Source organism: Xiphias gladius, chromosome 23, assembly GCF_016859285.1.
Source record: "Xiphias gladius isolate SHS-SW01 ecotype Sanya breed wild chromosome 23, ASM1685928v1, whole genome shotgun sequence".
NCBI classification, from domain to species: domain Eukaryota; kingdom Metazoa; phylum Chordata; class Actinopteri; order Istiophoriformes; family Xiphiidae; genus Xiphias; species Xiphias gladius.
The window spans coordinates 16,781,110-16,800,098 of NC_053422.1; the positions used below are offsets into that span (position 1 = coordinate 16,781,110).

An 18,989-nucleotide genomic window follows, 5' to 3' on the forward strand; every position below is an offset into this window, starting at 1 on the left:
TACTTCACCTGAATTCCCACATATAGATATGGAAAAAACCATGATTCTGAATTTAAAGGTTTCCTACATTTGAGTTATACTGCAACAAAGTGCTGAATGCATGTTCATAATAACTTCCAAGACCATTATTCATTGCACTCGAACATGGCATCTGTCCTCCCTGAGTCATAATGTATCTGTTCTAACACATCCATTAGAAATTTTCAAACATGACTGGTGCTCAGAAGAAGGCAAACTTGTCAGCTGCAATGTCATTTGGTTATAAACTAGAATGAGAGATGTTAATGCCCAAAAAAAGTTAATGAAGAGAGTTACTGAACTCACCAAATTCAATGCAGGATTAAAAACAGTCAAACCACAGGAATCAGCACAAACATTAATTGTATGATGGGGACATGTAGCTAGGTAAGTGTAGTCGATTGCTTAATGCTGCCCCAGCGATGCTACACAACGAAATGCTGAGGTGCCTCGGCGGTTTCTTACCAGTCAATGCCTCTGTGGTAGTTGTGTCCATTGAAAAACTGGATCTCCTCAAAGGTCTCCTTGCTGGGGTAGTTACTGGTCAGATCAGGGTGCATGCCAAGAAACAGGTAGAGTGCTGTTGTCCCTGAGGGGGCAAAGAAAGGGCGAGTGGTGTAGAAAAGAGGGAGAAGATAAAGAAAGAAAAGAGCAAGACGTTTAAGGGAGCATACATCCTATCATCACTACAGTGAAGATTAACAGTGTTAAAAATGACAGCAACAAAACCACCTTAAAAGCAAATCACTCTACTCTCTTAATACATTCAGGAATGTCTACTCCACTACTTTTATATCTCAGTTTCAAAGAAATAATCACAAGCTCATTCAAACCAAAGAGAACTTGACACACGACAGGTTTGAACTGAATGAGAAACTTTGTTTTAACTTCCAACTCCATCCTGCAGGGGGTGTTGAAGCACTGTGCTTCACCTGTCTTTTGAGGCCCGATGACAAGCAGTTTGGGGAAGCGGTCACATGTTTTCTCTTTGGACCAGATGTCCTTGTGCCTTTTGTCCTCGCAGGGATCCTGTAGCCAAAGAAAGATAAACAAATCTTTGTTTTAGGTGCGGCTCAAACAAAAGTCTAACAAATATGTACAATTAAAAATACAGGAGAAAGCCAATTAACCTTTGTTTACTCAAATGTTCTCCAGGCACAACAACAAAGGAAATACCTTAAATACAACACATTAAAAAGGGTAACAATCTAGGTCCAGCAACAAAACAATGTATTTCAGTCATACACACACTGTGTCTGCATAGGGTATGTATGCAAAGGATTCAAGGTATTGCTATATAATGTCATATTTTACAGAGGTACAACACTTTACGACAGTGTGTTCTTTTACATTACCATTGTCAGCTATATTGTGTTTTTATTGCAGCATTCCATTATTGGAATATAAGCTGTCAAAAAAATTACTACCAAACGCAAACTCTGGCTTTAGTGCAGAACAGATAAAAATAAAAATGTGATAAATATATAAATAAATTATATCATCATCAGCCTCTTCTTCTCACCTGCCAGAGCGGATCCCTCTCAGAGGGGAACAGGCTGAAGTACTTCTGAGCCAGCTGAATAGGCGGCAGGGTTTGCATCTTCAAATTAGTCCAAGTCTGGACGAACATCACCAGGCTCTTAAAGGTGTACAGGCCGAGGCGGTCATTCCCATAGTTGGACAGGTGGGTCATGAAGATACTAATCTGTGGATGGAAGGAACAAGCAGAGTATGTTTTATTAGAGGGGATGATGATCTAAATTGGGGATGGGCGATATACACTGTGTACACTATTAGAAATAAGTGCCACGAACTGAATTTTTCTAGACCTAAAACAACTAGTCAATTAACTGATAAGTGGAGCATCAGAAAACATTTGATGGTTGCAGCTTCTCAAATTTGAGAATCCGTCACACATCATAGTGAATTTACTATCTTAACTTGTCTTTCCAATCTTTTTCTTGTTTAACTGTTGGTCAGATAAAACAAGTCATTGGAAGGCATTCACCTTAAACTCCAGGGAGTTATTATGAATATTTTCATTATAATCTAACATTTTATAAACCTAACAAATGATTTGATGAATCAAGAAAATAATAAGCAAATTAATCAATAATGAAAATAATCGTAACTTGTGGCCCTGAATTTGAATTGTATGGCTATATAGAATAATTAATTCTAATCGTCTCATTAGCATCAGGGCTGTGTCCCTGTCCCTGATAGGCTACTAAAAAGCATGAGTGTTAAACATATGGTAATAATAAAAGTAATCATCTGACAAAAAACAAAAGCTGTGCTGTGTAGTGTTCTTGTGTATTTGACTCACAGGATTCAGCAGAACAGTGAGGAAGAGTTCTCCCCCATTGATGAGTTTGTCCAGTTCGTTCGGACTGCCAGGGTAGTCTTTATAGAAGATAGTGTGTGTGAAAAGGCCGCATGTCTGCCTGGGTAGCACCTGTGATATAAACAAACACAAAGTCACTAAACCAAAGGGGCAAAAAGAAAGAAAACAAAATCATAAAGAAATGCATTCAATAATAAACACACACACACCATCAGCCCTCTGCTGAGAGTGGAGCAGAGCTGTCAGTACTCCAGGCGGTTACCCCACACATTGTTTGCTTTCAATAAGATTCATATTATGCAGCTCATCTAGCCAAAGAAAACCTCTTATTCACTCTGAGTCTATATGGAAATTCATGGAATGCGTTTACAGTTTAGAGTGTCTGGGGAACTGAATATCAATCATCAGTGAGCAGTGGAGACTGTCCATTCAGACTGCACTATCTCAAGGACAGGAACAGAGCATTGAGGCCACACAGGCTGACTGAATGCCAACACTACAAAGGGACTGGACCGAGGCTGCACTGTTTCCTATCAGTGCTGAAGGTCAACCTGGGAAAGAAATAGATAAGATTTTTTTTTCCCTTCTTTTGAACCTCTTGAATGTAATCTATTCAACTTTAATTTTCTTCTCATAACTGTATTATTCAGCGCCAGCTAGTGCTGTGAAGCTGAATAAAGTGCAGTTTTGGGGTTTTTTTTGGGGGGGTATTGACATTTGAGTGATTAGTCGTGTGCAGACTCTTGCTATGCTGTTGCCAGAGATGTCAGTCTTCGTTATGCTGTGTCATGCAGGACTGGTTCACTTGACTACATTATCATCTCCCACTCTGTAGAAGAACACAACAGCCCAGGCAGACTAATGAGATGATTGGCTTTCTTGGGACTTCTGTCACCTCGGTGATATGTGATAAAATGAAAATAAGATTCTGCTCAGCATCTTTGGGGACAAAGCACAGTCAAAGAGGAATAGAAGTTGATGGACAAATGCAAGGTGGAGAGTAACTGCCAGCCTTGAGAGAATAGTAAATACAAAAGAACTGGAGGAGGTAGAGATGGAGAGATAATTAATGAATGAAGGATAGCATATGTAGATGGAGAAAAGAGAACCCCAAAAGGGATTACTGCCTGAAAAGGTAATGGATGTTGGGAAGCCAAGTGGAGGAAAAGCAACAGGCCAGAGGTAACAAGATAATGAGGCCTTATGGATGCCTGAATGTATGGAAAGTGGTCTTACGCTAATGCCGCTGTGGATGAAACCTCGCCGGAAGCGAGCAGGCTTCAAGTGTGGGTACTCCTCTGTGCTGGTCACCTTGATGCCCCAAACCTTCTTCCAGGCGTCGTACAGCTGCATGTGGACAGGGTAGACGCCTGAGTGGTGGGGCGCCACCGCATACCCCATGTTCGTGGGGATCCCATGCTCCTGGAAGATACGTTACAGTTAAGACACACGATGGAAAATGGAAAGGTACCAAAAGCAGAGCTCATCAAAACCCATGAAGTATTTTTTGATACAATTTATGTATCGTGATTCTTGCAATGACCACTCAGTGTATTTACATTCAGTAATTACAGCAGTTTATATTTGCAGTGGCAGAGTCCACCATTGCCATGCTGGATTCACATCGCCTACTTAAGCAGGAAGGAATCACTGGAAAACGACGCATCATGCAGTCCTGTGTAATTTTATCTCAAAGATATCAGCCTCACTGTTTACCGTTTGATGTCTTTACACCGTGTCAGTGCTGTATTAGGCTACTGCTGCTGCTGCTTCACGGTGTTCAACTGGCTGTTATTGTGAAGCAGGCTCAGGAAATGCAATGCGTTTTGTCGCCACAATTTGGGCTGACAGTGATTGTTCATCAAAAATGCATCTACAAAACAAAACAGTCATTTTTCGACATTGTTTTTTAACGGTCATTGTTTTTAAATTTTGTGCAAGTGAGTAATTGAACAAAATGAGCAGCCAGTTAACTGTTGGATGAAGAGCTGCAGGCGACAGACTACAAACCACCAACTCCTCAGCAAACTAACCCACTCCACTGTGCCCTGCTGTTGTGTGGGAAAACTAGTCACACTATGAGCAGCATGAAATCAGATCTGAAGATCTGACTTCATTAGTAAAACCATATGATTTTGTTTGGCTGCAAGGTAAACAGATACACCTGTTGCTCTTATGTTGTATTTCTGATGAAGTAGCTGTTTGCTGTAGCATGAAACCAAATATGCTGTTACCACAGGTGTCGCCAAGTCAACCCGGACTGAAATCTTACTAATTAAAAATTTTAAAAAAAGCATTAGCACCTTGCCTAAGATTGCCTATCTGAACAAGGACAATGGGATAAAAACAGAATACCTCTGATCACAGTGCTCACCCAAGCTGTGATCTGACCTTCGCCCTCTGTGACTCACCATGGCAAATTTCTTGTTGAGCAACATCTGCTCGGCCAGCACAGACTGGTTGTGGAATAGATGTGGCTGCATGTGGCTCCACATGTGGGGAAACCACCAAAACTCCTTCACATAGGAAAGCAGCAGGTCGTCTCCCAGGTCCTCCTCATCAGAGCCTGGACATGACGGAGAGGGTGGACAGTTGGACGAGAAAGGAGGGAAGAGATGGAGGGAGACAAGGGGAGGTTAACAGGAAAAACAAGGGGTGAAGGGTAAAGAGGAAATGGAGGAGATAAAAATGGACACAGACAAAGAAAAAGCAAAGGGTCAAATGGGGTCAGTGATGAGAAAAGGAGGTAATGTACGTCAGAGAGGCAAATGGTGAAAAGTTCAAATAGAGCGAGGAACGTGGGAGATGAGCAGCAGGAGAACACGTCAGGACATGAAGCAGATGAAGAACAGATGTGGAGAAATTAAAATAACATGAACTGAAACTTTAGAATGTCACAAGTGTTATCTCTTTCAGTTTAGTGCACGTTCTTATCTCTGCTTCAGTTAACAGTAATAAAGTTTCCCTTCACAGGCTGTGTCTCACCAGCGTGAAAGAATTTTCCTGAGAAGCCCAGATTGAAGGTGAAGTTGGGCACATGAGTGCGCAGCTCCCTCTGTGTCTCCAGCAGGGCCTGAAAATGGTGGGAGGAAAGAAGAGTGGGTCAGTACACGATGTGCTCATACTGGTGCACGAGTGCATTAATGAGGAGGCGTGAACACCCAGGCGCACGCGTGCCGACATACATATTTCATTCTGCAAGTTTCTTTCGGTAAACATCCAACATCCACTCCCAGTTGCCTCACTCCTCTCCTTCATTCTGTTTGATATTTGTTCTCCTCTGATTCGGGTGTTTGTTCCATTTGATCTCTATGCTGGATGAGACTCCCAGCACACACCCTCTCTCTCACTCTGTCAGATTTTTCCGTCTTGTCAGGGTGTGATTTGTTACTAAAAGCTTGCTGTTGCGCTGCCAGTGAGGAGGCCTTGATGCTTCTTCCATATTTTTTTCTTATACCCTCTGCCTCCACATGTGAGGGTGTCTGTTCTGCTCTGAGGGGACGCTAGCAAGGAACTTTTCAACATTCTTTGTATGTGTCTGGGCCCCTGAAATATTCATTGCTGTGGAGCGTCTGTAACAGTGTGAGCGTTGGGGCCTGTCAGCTTTGAGCGGCCTACTGGGACGAACGCATTCAGAAGGAGAAGAGGAGCGAGAAGAAGGGTTTCTGTGTGACTGGCAGAGAATAGCACATGCAATGTGTGAGGCAGTTTTTATAGATTTCTGCAAAGGGCTGCTGAAAACACTGGTTGATGAATGCATAAGTGGGTTCAGCTTTAATTCTGTTAACTTTCTTGACACTCTAAAACAAATGCAACCTACTCACAAACTCACCTTTACATCAGGCACCTTCATGCGTGTGCCCTCTTTGCCCACAAAGATGTCATCTATATCCACCAGGATGTAGCGCTCCAGGGACAACGAGAGCCTCTTCCCTGTCAGAAAGGCCACAGCGTCCACAAACACCAGCTTGTGCAGCCAGAAGACCAAGTTGTTGCCGAACAGGACCCTCTGGATACCATCGTGGAGCCCCAAGTCCTGCACCACAGATGGGAGCAGAGCAGCGTTCTGCCCCAACGATGCGACACTATCAGCTGACTGGGTCTTGGCCAGCAACACGGGCTCGTATGTAGAGTGGTTGGACTGGAAAACGGTCCAGTCATCCCCAGGGAGAGGACCTGGTAGGGGCTGCCCAGATCGGGTGATAAAGAGCAGGGGGGACTTGGGGTTGACTGTGCAGTCCTTCAGACCCAAGTTAGAGTGAAGAAAGAGGGGGAAGCCTTTCAGCTGTGCACTGAGCAAACTGTTTTCATTGGCCTGATCAACAGAGAGACAGAAATAAGAGAGAAATCACACAGATTCATCATACACCAGAGTGATGAAGACAGAAATGTATGGGATTTAATTCCCCAATTTCTCCAATCATGTGTGAAATAAGCAATGTCAGGCCTACTCAAATGTGAAGGCACAAGGCAGGTTCTACCTGCTATACTCCAAGATTGCCGTCAAAATGAATAACCTCCTGCTGTGTCCTCTAAGATTCAAAGACTGAGGGAACGGTGATTGTTCATTGAAATTTTCCCTCCCGCATGTTATTCTCTTATTCTTTCACATCTCTACAGCCACAGAAATACAAGTCTCACTTTCTCTTGCTCTTTTACTCAAGTTTTACTGAAAATTTCCCCACCGTGTGTGTGGGGGGGTCGGTGATAGCATATGCAGTGTGTGGGGTCCACATGATGGCTGCTGATTTGGACACTGGATTTTTGTAACATAACAATATTTGAGTCTATTAAAAAAAAAAAAAAAAAAAATCCAATAATGATATATCAACAGACATTGTTTTTTTTTTGACAGTGGCTTTCTTTGCTACCATTGCTGTATCTGTAAATATAGTAATAATAGTAATAATAACAATCATCAGTGCGAAATCAACCAAATTGAGTTAATTGAATTTATAGACAATATGTAGAAAAGTACAGAGGTGGTAACTCCTTCCTTTGCCACAATGCTGATATTCCACGAAATAAGGAAATACAGTTGAATCGACACCTCTCTAAAAAAGTTTAAACAAAAACTGAACATTATAACCTTCATGAAGGGAGGATTTATTGTTTTAGCTAGGTGTACCTAATAGACTGGAAAGTTAGTGTACATCAGTCCAGCTCTACTACAAACAGTTTGGTTCAGAGAGCAGAGCGCTGTTGTGTGTCCACGTTATTGGGATGCATGCCCTCGCTCTACCTCCATCTACACTGCCTAAGATCTTTGCACCACCATCAATGCTTCCACATCTCGTTCTATATTCTTTACATGGCTCAGAGATGGTGATTAAAACCATAAGATCTAAAAACTGGCCTTGGGCAAACAGGCTCAGCTAAGGATTACTGGGAGAGAGAGCGAGAAGGACAGAAAGAGTATGAAAGATATAGAGGGAGAAAGAAGTAGAGTGGACTGAATATCCAGAGAAATAAAACAAAGGAGAGAAAGCGAGCAAAGAGAAACAAGAGACTGAGCAAGAAGAGTGAAAGAGGCCAGATTGCAGAATGAAGTGAAACAAGAGAGAGACAGAACATAAGAGAAACAGTGCAGCGGGACTGAGTGATATTGAACCAGGCAGGTCTTTCAAACCCTGTGAATTCCATCTCCTTAGAGACGGTGCAGCCAGATGGACAGGGCAGAAGGTGTGAGTGAGAGGAGGGAGGGAGGCAGAGGGAGTGTGCTGTTGTCCTAACCTTGAAGAAGCCAATGATGCCCACTCCATATTCCACACAGTATTTGTCCAGCAGCTCTCGGTTCCAGGCGTCCAAGTTAACGTACTTGAGAATGTTCTCATAAATTACCAGTGTGAAACGCCCTCGCTCTTTGTCTGTTAATGTGGGCATGTCCCCTTTACCAGGAGAGATCTCAGTCCGATACCTGAACCGGCCAGACTCCAAAATGGCCACAATCTCCTGACCCAGTTGAGAATACTGGCTTTCCACAAACACCAGAACCACAGGATCTGTCCTGGACCCTCCGGGATCCACCCCAGGGCCCCCTGAGACGCTTCGCAGAGGTAGCAGTCGGGACGGAGTGACCCTCGGGTCATCGGAGTCGGCAGATGCACCTTCGGCTCCGGATACGCCCCCTCCTGATGGCTCCAGCTCCCGCTTGACGCCATAGAGGAAGTAAGCAGAGATGAAGACGCTGACAGTGCAGAAGAGGAAGAGGAGGAGGAGGGAAGTCTGCAGGGGGAGGAGACGGACCAGCCGACGGAGGCGTGTCACGCATCCCAGCATCGTCTCACACCACACCGCTCCGCCCCACCGGCCCAGCAACACGCCTTGGGGGCAGTCTCTCTCGGTGTGGGTAGAAAACAGCGAGCAGGGATTATTCACAACAAAGTCAGTCTTTTTATGGAACTAAATACAAACAGTGTTAAGGTAGCAGCTGCAGCAGCTACTGGAGAAAGAAATGAGACGGTCTCACGTTGGCTCTCCCTCATATTGCAGCACTGCTTATGTCACCATGGCAGAGAAATAGGGGGCCTTGGACCGCTGGTACACACTTATGCCTTGGAGGAAGGGCTGGCAGCCCGAGTCACTGATGGAGAAAGATGATGGAAGACTCCATCACCTGTCCATCATGTGAACCTGCCAACCATGCACCAACTAGAATTCACTCCTCTCTTTTGATTGGAGAATGATCTCTTGAGGAAGGTGAGGTCACGCAGGTCATCTCAGGAGCACCATTCCCCCAGGATCAAATCTCCTGACCTAAAAAAAAACAGCAAGACAGAAGAAGACAATGTTAAAAATGGGAAAGAACAGCATCAGCTCCTATGGAACAAACGACATATCACATTCTTTTGTTGTGTGGGTTTAGCAGTGTGTGGGAGATGTGTATACTGCCAGTGCCAAGACTCCAAAAGTTCACTCCAAACTAGTCCTTGCATTCACCTACACGAAGTGAGAGCTGCCAATTTCCCCCCTACACACACACACAAAACAAAAGAGGAGAGAAAAAAAAAATAAAAGGAAAAAAAAAATAAATAAATAAAAATCACCCGCTCACGCAGCTTCCACACAATCAATAAGCAGAATGTGAGTGACAACAAAGCCTCGGGGCAAGCTAATTCCCAATTCAGTCCACTAGGACTGTGTGAATGCATACAAGTGAAGCCATCACCCGCGGGGACACTCGCCTTCTATTTCCCTCAAATCCTCGCAGTATCGTGACCAAAATGGAGTGAGGAGGGAGAAAAAAAAGCTGATGGAAGGGAAATGATCCAAGAGCAGAGGAGTGGATGAAAGTGACAGACAGACCTGGCAACAATAGGATCCTTTACTCTGGAAGAAAGCCCCTTAATCACACTCAATACACACTCCCAAACCCTCTGCAGACCTATCGTAATATACCAGCCATTTAGTCAGTCTCCATCAAGCCAAGTGTGAAAAGTACAAGATGCAGCATAAGAACAGTGTGAGCAAGTCACTTACAAAAACATCACTTCTCCATTTAGAGGCCTGCTGGAGAAAATGAGACAGAGCATCATTACCTTTTCATGGAAATGCTCTGTCCATTAAGCTGGAGAGCAATCAAGGTGCACACATACATTCATCCATTTACAAAACCCTAGATACTCCATTAGAGCAGAGTCACAACCCCCTCAACTCAAAGACATTAAATGGTGACCCCCAAACCCATCAAGACTCATCAGACACAAATCAGACATAAACTGGATTTGATAAAGCCATCAAAGGGTTTATTACTAACACTGTTAACCAAGGTTTAATTAAAGGTTAGTAACATTAAAAATAAAAGAGTGGCAATATTATGCTCAGCACAGTGAATCCTATGGGCAACTATCATCCATCTGACAGCATTACAATCAATAAATTATTGATTTTTCACAGCCTGATAGGAGATAAACTTCAGATCATAGCATACATTATTTCCTGCAGAATTCCATAAAGATAATCCTTTGATCATTGAAGTTATCATTCATGTACACACAGTACTACATGGCTGGAAAAAACAAAACAAAACAAGAAGCTCACATACTGTCTTTTTAATATAATCAAGGTCACTATTCTGGTGAGTATCTCTGCCCCCTCTAGGCCTTCCAGCTAAGCTTAACAGGATACCTTAAATCTCCCTGCAGTGGAAGAAAATCACACTTCTTTTTCTCTGAGTCGTGTCCAAGTTTCATCTTCACAGGGAGGCAGAGTCTAATGTAAAGAGAGGCCGTGCAAAAACAGTGGGCGTTCAGAGAATGTATCACAGAGGAGCAGACAAAAACCAACAGCCCTGGTCGCTTGAAGGGACCCTGGTACCTTGTTTGTTCATTTCTGGAGGGAGCCAGGGTTCGTGCCAAGGCATATCAAAGTATGATTAGCCACAGGAAGTGACTGCTGCTCGAAACAGTGAAGCAGAAAAGAGGACAGGGGAGACGACTTTCAACACTACACACTGAGGCCCAACTGCTTTAAGGTCGCTTGGGCAAAGGGTTTGTGTTGCCACTTACAAAACAAATAAATAAAAATGTGCAATGAGGTTTCTTATCACCAAATTCTAGTTATCAGGGCGTGGGCAATAAGTCTACTTTATCATTTGTTGACTTTCAGCAGAATCTAGGGCTCCAACTAAAGATTATTTTCATTATTGACTAATTAGTTTGCTATTCTATTAAATAACTGATTAGTAGTTTAGTCTATAAAATATCAGAAAATGAAAAAAAGACAAACAAACAAAAAAAACAAAACACACCCATCATTAGTTCCCAAAGCCCAAGCTGACATGATGTCTTCTCACTGCTCGTTTTTTTTCCAGCCAACAGTTTGAAGATCAAAAGATATTAAATTGAAATGATTAGAAAGAGAAAAAAGCGGCTACTTTTATGTACATTTCAGAGGCTAAGACCAATGAATGGAAATGTTCCTTGACAAGTGACTTAAATAATTCATCAATTATCTGAGCTGTTGATTAAATTTCAGTTGATTCAAGCTGCCCTGTGGAGTTTTATTGCAGAAAAAAAAAAAAGTTTGTTTACATTTTGTGTTCCTCACTAAAAGTCCACATCATCTTTCTGTTGCTGAAGTTTATAGCTATGAGCAAGTAACAAAAAACTCATTGTGCACAACAGTGAACAACAGTTCTTTACTTTGAACATCAGTACATGCATCATGTTCCCTATCAGACTGATATAGGTAAATAACTTTATTAATAATGCATAATGATTTTAAACACACATCACTAAGCCCCACCCCTTAAGAAAGAGGCTATTTTTAAAGTAATTTGCTCTTAATGATTAATCAGAATGAAATGTCTGCAGAATGACAATAAGCTGTGCCATGACTCTAACAACACTGATCTTGGGAGCAAGATTCAATGGTAACACAATGCAAACAGAGCAGGGACACAGGAAAGCTCACTTCTTGCCCAGTTCGCAGCAGTGATGACTGCCTCCCAATGTTGACCTTCAGTCCATGATACAGAGAGCTGCAACTGAAGAAAGGAAGGGGGGGGGGAGAGAGACAGAGAGAGAAAGAGAGAGAGAGAGCGCACTCTGACACAAATAAAGGGAAAGCTCAAGGCCTCAAGTGTGAAGCAGTGAGATCAGGCTAGCTAAATAGAGAGTACAATACATTAGACTATAATGGAGATGAGGATACAGCACAGACTGAATGGAATAATGGCTAATGGATCTCAAATGTCTGTACACCCTTCTCACCTAATGTGTCTTCTACTTGAAGACTATGTGCCACGTATACCTTGGAAGAAGCCAAGATACAACCGCAAACTTCTCTATCCTCCTTCCTCCAAAATAATAGATGCAAAAAAGGTAGAGGCGGAAGAAAAAGAGACCATGAATATTTCATGTTAGCAGAAGCTGATGAGAGGTATAGCCAGCAGACATATCCGTAAGATAAAGCGTAGAGACCCGAGTGTTACAGTCTGCCAAAGAGTCAGTGTCTTAACTCATGCATAAAAGAGAAACAGATGGAGACTAATATGTATCTGATAGCCAACCTTTTCATTCTCAATGATAGAAAGATTTCTGAATATGAGCTCTATCCCCCTAAATGGGGGTGGTAGTTGGACCAAAGGGAGGAAAGAGAGCAAAAAAGCAAAAAAAACAAAAAAGGGAGATAGTCAAAAATGCAAGTGGATAGGGAGACAAAAGCAGAGGAAATGACAAGATGATCAGCTACAATACCTTGAGAAAAAACAGCATGGTGGGAGAAATGAGCGAGAAATTCACCCCCAAGGGCAATCATCAATTTTAAGGCTTTGAAAACATCAATTAAAATATTTCCCTCATCCTTTTATAGCAGCTGAATGATGGCGAAAGAATGAAGTGGCGGCATAAACAATAGCAGGTGACGGCCGGGAGGACAGACTAATGCTTCTCCTCAGGGTGGGTGGTCACTCAAACCTGCTCACTCTACATCATGGGAAGCAGGCCAGAACCATACTGCTAGATTAATGAGAGATGATGAGGAACAGGGGGATGGAGCCTGGTCCTCAGCTGTAACAACTCTCTGGATAAACAACGCTAAGATTGGCCATATGTAGCCTCACACGTCCTGTCCCCTCTTTCCCTTCCCTCCCTGACACAGCGCTTGCACTTCTTTTAAAGTGTGAATAAGACTAAGTGTCCCAGGGCTTGTGAGGAGAGTCAGTACATTAACACTGTCAACCGGAGTCAGACTAGCTGTAGGTGATCCCTTCGACAAATAAACTTTTAAAAAGGAGAGCTGGACCCTCTGAGCCTCTCAGGACCCTGCGCTTCCCCCTTCTACCCCTGCTGCCCCTCTTCCCAATCCGTCCCCTCATCGCTGTCTGACAGAAATAAACGACTACCCTCTGTGTTCAATCACCACAGGCCTTGGCAACCGCACGTTCTCCATGGAAACGGTGAAGTTACGTTGTGTTCAGAGGCATGGAAAGTGTGCAGATGGAAATAGAGGGAAGGCGGTAATCCATAGGACATTCTTCAAAAGGCTACTGTTGTTGTCACTTTTCTCTCTTTGTGTATTGATGTGCATGTACCACTGTGGCTTGATCACAGTGAACACCGACCCGAGAGACTCATTAGAAGATCTACAATCCAAATTATCGCACAACAAAGCACACAAATGTTTTGTAGTTCTTTTGTTTTTTATTCCCGAATAAATATTACTGAGCTTTTTGGCAAACACGCAGGGTTTACAAACACAAACAACAAGTTTGGACTGACCGTTTGAATTATTTCAGCAGGGTATGGGTCAAGGTTAAATGGGTAAGAATGACGACAATGTAATCCCTAATCTGTAATCCCGTTAATCTCGACACTGCAAACAGTACCGAATGTTCTTATGCCAGCTCTGTTACTATGTGAGATGCCTTGAGGGGATTAAGAAACAAGTCACAATAGGGTGAGGAAGGTGAGGATTGAGAATTATTTTAAGAGGGGGGTCGATTGCTATGTATCTTCACTCCGAGTCTTGTTTTGGTGGTGCATGTGTTGCTCTTTTAGAGGCCTTTACTAAAACCTGAGGCGACGACAAACTCCAAATCTACAGTTTTCGAGGTGTTGTGACAACTGTCAACAGCTACAAGACTGCTGTGTTGGAATTTTCCCACCACAAGCCTTAAGAAGCAAAGCTAAATCAAATTTCTGCATTTGCATTCAGCTTCCTACCCTTTCTTGCAAGAGATTAAACATCAAAAAATGAGAATTTTCATATTTCTTTTGAAGCACATCTAAAGCAGCAAAACAGGCACACGAGAGGAGCACAGACTCGTTTTCTTAAAGAGGTTACTTTTTTCCCCTTAAGCAAGCCCTTGCATTCATCAATATATAGAATCAATCAATCTGAAATTTGAATTCCATTTTATGCATCCATTGTGGCTGCTACGATTAAAGGCTCAGGCCGTGAAATAGTGTGGAACGCAGCGGTGTATCCTCTTTCCAGCTTCCGCCTCCCACCCTTCAGCCAATCTGAATGCACAAGCAGGCAGCTTCATTTTAGCTGCTAACATTTACACCGACACTTCCCTCTCCCTCTGTCTCATCAATTCATTTCGTGCCACTGCGTGAAGGACAGAGGACTCGGGAGGGAAATTAAGTTTTGCCTTCTAATTCTCTAGAAAGTGACTTTCAGAACATTTCCCCAACCAAAACCGTGCGGCTGAATTATCACATCATTTTTCAGCACCTCAATTTACTGTTCCCAAGACTTAGCAAATGCCATAGAAAAAAAATGCCTTTCCTCAATTCGACCGTGCCCCTTCAATTACATCTCAAGGCCCTACTTGAAGACCTCGCTCCCAGTGCTGTCATAATTGAAATGATTGTGATGTTATTCGGTGACACAGTAATAGGACAAAGAGGCAGAGACTCATCTTCAAATCCAGTCAAGGGAATGCAATCTTTTCCTAAGAGCAATTATGAACAGAATGGGAAGACAGCAAAAGTGTGTTCAATGGCAATTAGAGAGAATTGGGGCATCTCTGTACCATTACTGTACTGTATATTCTGCACCAGACAGAGCAAGATCCCACCCTTAGACTTCCATTAGAAGAATCATGTCAGATCCCATCACCACAGATATCATCCTCCATGAAGTTAACCTGAGAAGGCACGGGCATAATGGCATGATTACAGATTCATATTATGTGGGGGCGATTAGGACCAAGATGAATAAAAACACGGAGGGCAGAGAATAAAATATACATGACACTCTCTAAGTCTTTTTCATCTTAGACAGACTTCCAAACCTCACGTCCTCTTCAGATCTGGGCTCTCAAGCAGGGGCTATAGGTGGAGGGGGATCTGAGAGTGACAGGAGGTGTAGAATGGATTACCTCACAGTGGGAAAAGCTGTGCGGATGAGCTGTGGAAGCCATGGGAAAATTGTGGCGGGCTGGAAACAAAGCAAGGACAGGGAACGGTGGGGCTAAGATGTGAAATGTAGACTTTGCTCAATGGTATCACTCCCCTGGGCTGTGGGGAAGAGGGGAACCAGTACCTTCATCAGTAGCCTCAGCCACCTCCATGCAGCACATAAAAAGCACCACACACACACACAGACACACAGACACACACACACACACACACACACACACACACACACACACACACACACACACACACACACACACACACACACACACAACCCCCCTGCTGATAACCACCAGCAGCTCACTACCACAATAAATCTATTTATAGACACACTGTGCCCCATTTACAGGCATTGGGACACTGGATGTGTACAATTAAAGAACAGTTGAGAACATGGAAAGATGTCATTTGTACACTGCCTTTATTAGCAGTTGAGAGGGAGTCAAGGACAGCACAGAGAAGAGATGCGTATAAAAAATACTGCAGTAAGCTGAAACTCCATTAAGACAATCAGTCAAACTATTATTGTTCACACGTGACAACAGATCCAAAATGCCAAGGTGTCATGTCTGAATTAACTGCATTCTAATTCATGTGATTATGCGGTGGACAGATTAATCAGATACATAATGAGAGAATGGACTGATTAAGCCAATGACAAAGAAATAATTGACCCTACTTTGAAGGCACTGCATATGATTTCATATTTGAGTGACATCGCAGACTATTATCCAGCAGCCACAGGAGAGGAGATCCTAGGGTGTGTGCCGTTGAAATACATGATAATTCCCTTCATTCGTCTTTTTTGATGGTTGGACATCATGCATATGGATGTCCTGCTAGGTTTAAATTACGCCAGTTACATGTTTATGTGTGAAATTTGTAGGAAGGACCTGAAGCAATTAATAACTCCCCACCCTCTTCTTTCTCCTGCAAAAAACAAAACAACAACCCAAAACCTACACTTCCAATAAAAGGGGGAACTCACTCTATTGGATTTCTGAGGGGAGAAATAGGCTTGTAGTGCCTCGGACAGCCAACATGAGGCACGGGGAGGTGGTGGCAGAGGGAGGAAGGGATTGGTCATTTATCATTTTTGTCAGTCCTGGTGGAAAAGGGAGGTGGGGCAGGGTGGCTTTCATATAAATTGAGTGTAGGTGGAATCAATGTGGTGTTGTTGGTGAGAGCAGGGAGGGCCGAGGGAGCCAGATCAATGCTGCTGGGAGTGACTGTTTGTTCCCAATGTTTATCTACCGTCATCTCAGGACACTGCTGAAGGACAAGGCGGGCAGCACAATGTCTCCGTTGGGACTAAGGATTCGTAATGGGTCTCCCCTTATACAGACAATAGACATCACTCAGAGATGAAAGTTATACTTCTTGTGGATGAGGCACGTCTGTGTGTGTTTGTGTGTGTGTGTGTGAGAATGTGTGAGTGGGAATTAGGGGGGTTCTGAGTGGAAGAGGCAAGTAGAGATAACAGTACTTGTCAGCGCAGTTTCATGCTGCAGGGTCTGACGATCAAATCAACAGCCTATTTAGTGGAGAAAACCTATCCGGAGCTCCACGGAAACTCTGACTAAAGCACAGTAGTTTAATTAAGACTTTTACACTTGCAGTGGAACAGCCATAACAGATTTGCTGACCCAATGTGAACCAGAGATGCAATCAAACAACAACAACAACAATGTTCCTGATGATGAACAAAACAAAACAAATCAAACTAATAATAAAATCCCAAGTCATGCTGTAACATGGGCTGTGGCACACACGTAAACAATATAACTGTCTAATCTACTCAATCAATCTGGGAGAGACCGAAGGAAAACAGCCGAGCCCAGGATGTATCCTGGGCTGTAATAGGGATAAGTACAATTCCTACTCATGAAATGATGATGAGCTAAGATTCAGGAGGCCGCCCAGTGAATTTCAGGTATTATCATTTATTGTTCCCAGTGGGGCTGCCTCTCCTCTTCACCCGACCGCCCCCCCCACACACACACACACAGTTACACTCCCCTCCTCCATCTTCCCTTCTTTCAGATAAGAAACAGCCCGCACTGATCCGAATGTGATTTGCGCAGCAGAAATGTGTTCCCATGGGAATATCGCGGTGTGGAAGAATAGCTGACACAAGAGATGAGATTCTGTTTTGTTGCCCATATTTTTGCCTGCGAGATCAAACGGATAGGATTTTTCCTCCTGCATGAAAACACGCTCATAATCATCAGCTTGCTTTCAAAGCACAATCAAGAACAACAGATAAATGGATAGATGTGGAAATTGGTCTTGAGGGCTGTATACAGTATGGTTTACATAAACAAACAATACACACTTGACACACACCCTCATAGTTGTAATTGTAGGCAGTAAATGTGTGAAAACTCCAACTGCAGAGAAATACCCAGCCTCATGATTGTCTTATTGCAACAACAATAATTACCCTCCCAACTGCAGCCCCAGTCATGAATCCTATTACAAATCCTGTGTGTTTTTTGAAACTGAGGCTCAGCTCCAGATTTTCTCTTCTCTCTGTCTCTCATATTTTTTGCTTCAATCGCGGTTTTTTAAAAACACAACCACAGTTAAGCTCCGCTACTCTCCCCAATTTCCAAACGTGTCACTTTTTCTGTGTTATGACATTAGTTCAACCAAACATTATCAAACACAAATTGATCAATAAATATAAGATTGATTAAGTTTTTGGATGACACTTAACCAGTGCCGGCAGGTTTCAGAAGCTGCATAATAAACTGAATGGGAAGCAAGCGTGTGTCATTAAGATGTGAAAACGAATGTAAAGTACACACCTGATATTAAATACACGCATATCTGGATGGCGCAACAATTGGCATTTCCCTGTCAAAAACTACATTATGAAGACGAAGGAACATTCTAAACAAAACACAAAGAAAAAGACAATGAATTATCCCTTGTCGTACAGTTAGGTCAGTCTTTAAGTAGAACTTAATCCGTGTATCACAGCAGTGTATCTGCGAAGAGAAGGCTGCCCTCAAAGACTGACCATCTCTGTACTGAAGGACACTAGTGTAAAGGCCACCAGGAGCCTGTAGCAGCTCTGAAGACTCAACAGGGTTTCGTGGCTGAGAGATGGGAAGAGTGTGCTCAACAACTGTTGCCTGGGTGATTCAACAGTCACGGTTTTACAGCAGACTGGCAAAGAGAGAGCCACTGTTTAAAAAAAACAGACATGACATCTCAGCTAGTGTTTGTCAGAAGGGATACGGGAGAATCTGAAACAAAGTCTGAGTAGATTTTATAGTGTGATGAGACCAAAATACACTTTTTTGGTCATTATACTGAATGCTGTGTTTTGGTGTAAGCCAAAGAAGAATAGTGGATGTAGAGGCTAAAATAAAAACAGCAAAAACCTATGGGCAAACTTGCTGCAGTTTGAGAGAAAACTGTGACTTGGGAGAACATTTATGATTCAATAAGACATCAAGCCCAAGTATAGGCCAAAAGCTACACAGGAATGACCTATAAACAACAATGAATTAGCTGCAGGGCATTAAACTTGCAGTTCAAGACACTTGACAGAGTACGTGCAGTTTTTTAATAGGTGTACATGGACCGATACAGACCTGTCCCCCCCAACATAGGCCTGTAATTTCTGCCAGACTAGAGCTACTACTAAGTAGTGACTTGATGTGGATAAATACTTCAATCACTATTTTTTGTTTCTTATTTGTACTTAGTTGAGGTTAATTTTGAGGTTTTTACTTTAGCACTGAGGG

General features: G+C 42.9%; 1 protein-coding gene across 4 annotated transcripts in view; it reads right to left on the reverse strand.

Annotated features, from left to right (window-relative positions):
- The window catches only part of ndst1a (N-deacetylase/N-sulfotransferase (heparan glucosaminyl) 1a), a 42,591-nt gene that overhangs the window by 3,114 nt on the left and 20,488 nt on the right, over positions 1-18,989 (reverse strand). For 3 of the 4 annotated variants that reach the window (XM_040119448.1, XM_040119447.1, XM_040119451.1), the window contains exons 2-10: positions 8,096-9,118; positions 6,195-6,677; positions 5,348-5,435; positions 4,774-4,928; positions 3,599-3,784; positions 2,345-2,473; positions 1,541-1,723; positions 951-1,047; positions 484-607 (exon numbers count right to left, since the gene is read on the reverse strand). In XM_040119448.1, coding sequence (XP_039975382.1) covers positions 484-607; positions 951-1,047; positions 1,541-1,723; positions 2,345-2,473; positions 3,599-3,784; positions 4,774-4,928; positions 5,348-5,435; positions 6,195-6,677; positions 8,096-8,641 — 1,991 coding nt within the window. In that variant the 5' untranslated portion in view covers positions 8,642-9,118. Of the gene's footprint in view, positions 1-483; positions 608-950; positions 1,048-1,540; positions 1,724-2,344; positions 2,474-3,598; positions 3,785-4,773; positions 4,929-5,347; positions 5,436-6,194; positions 6,678-8,095; positions 9,119-11,776; positions 11,827-18,989 lie in introns of those variants that run through there. The other variant, XM_040119450.1, reaches the window with a different exon arrangement.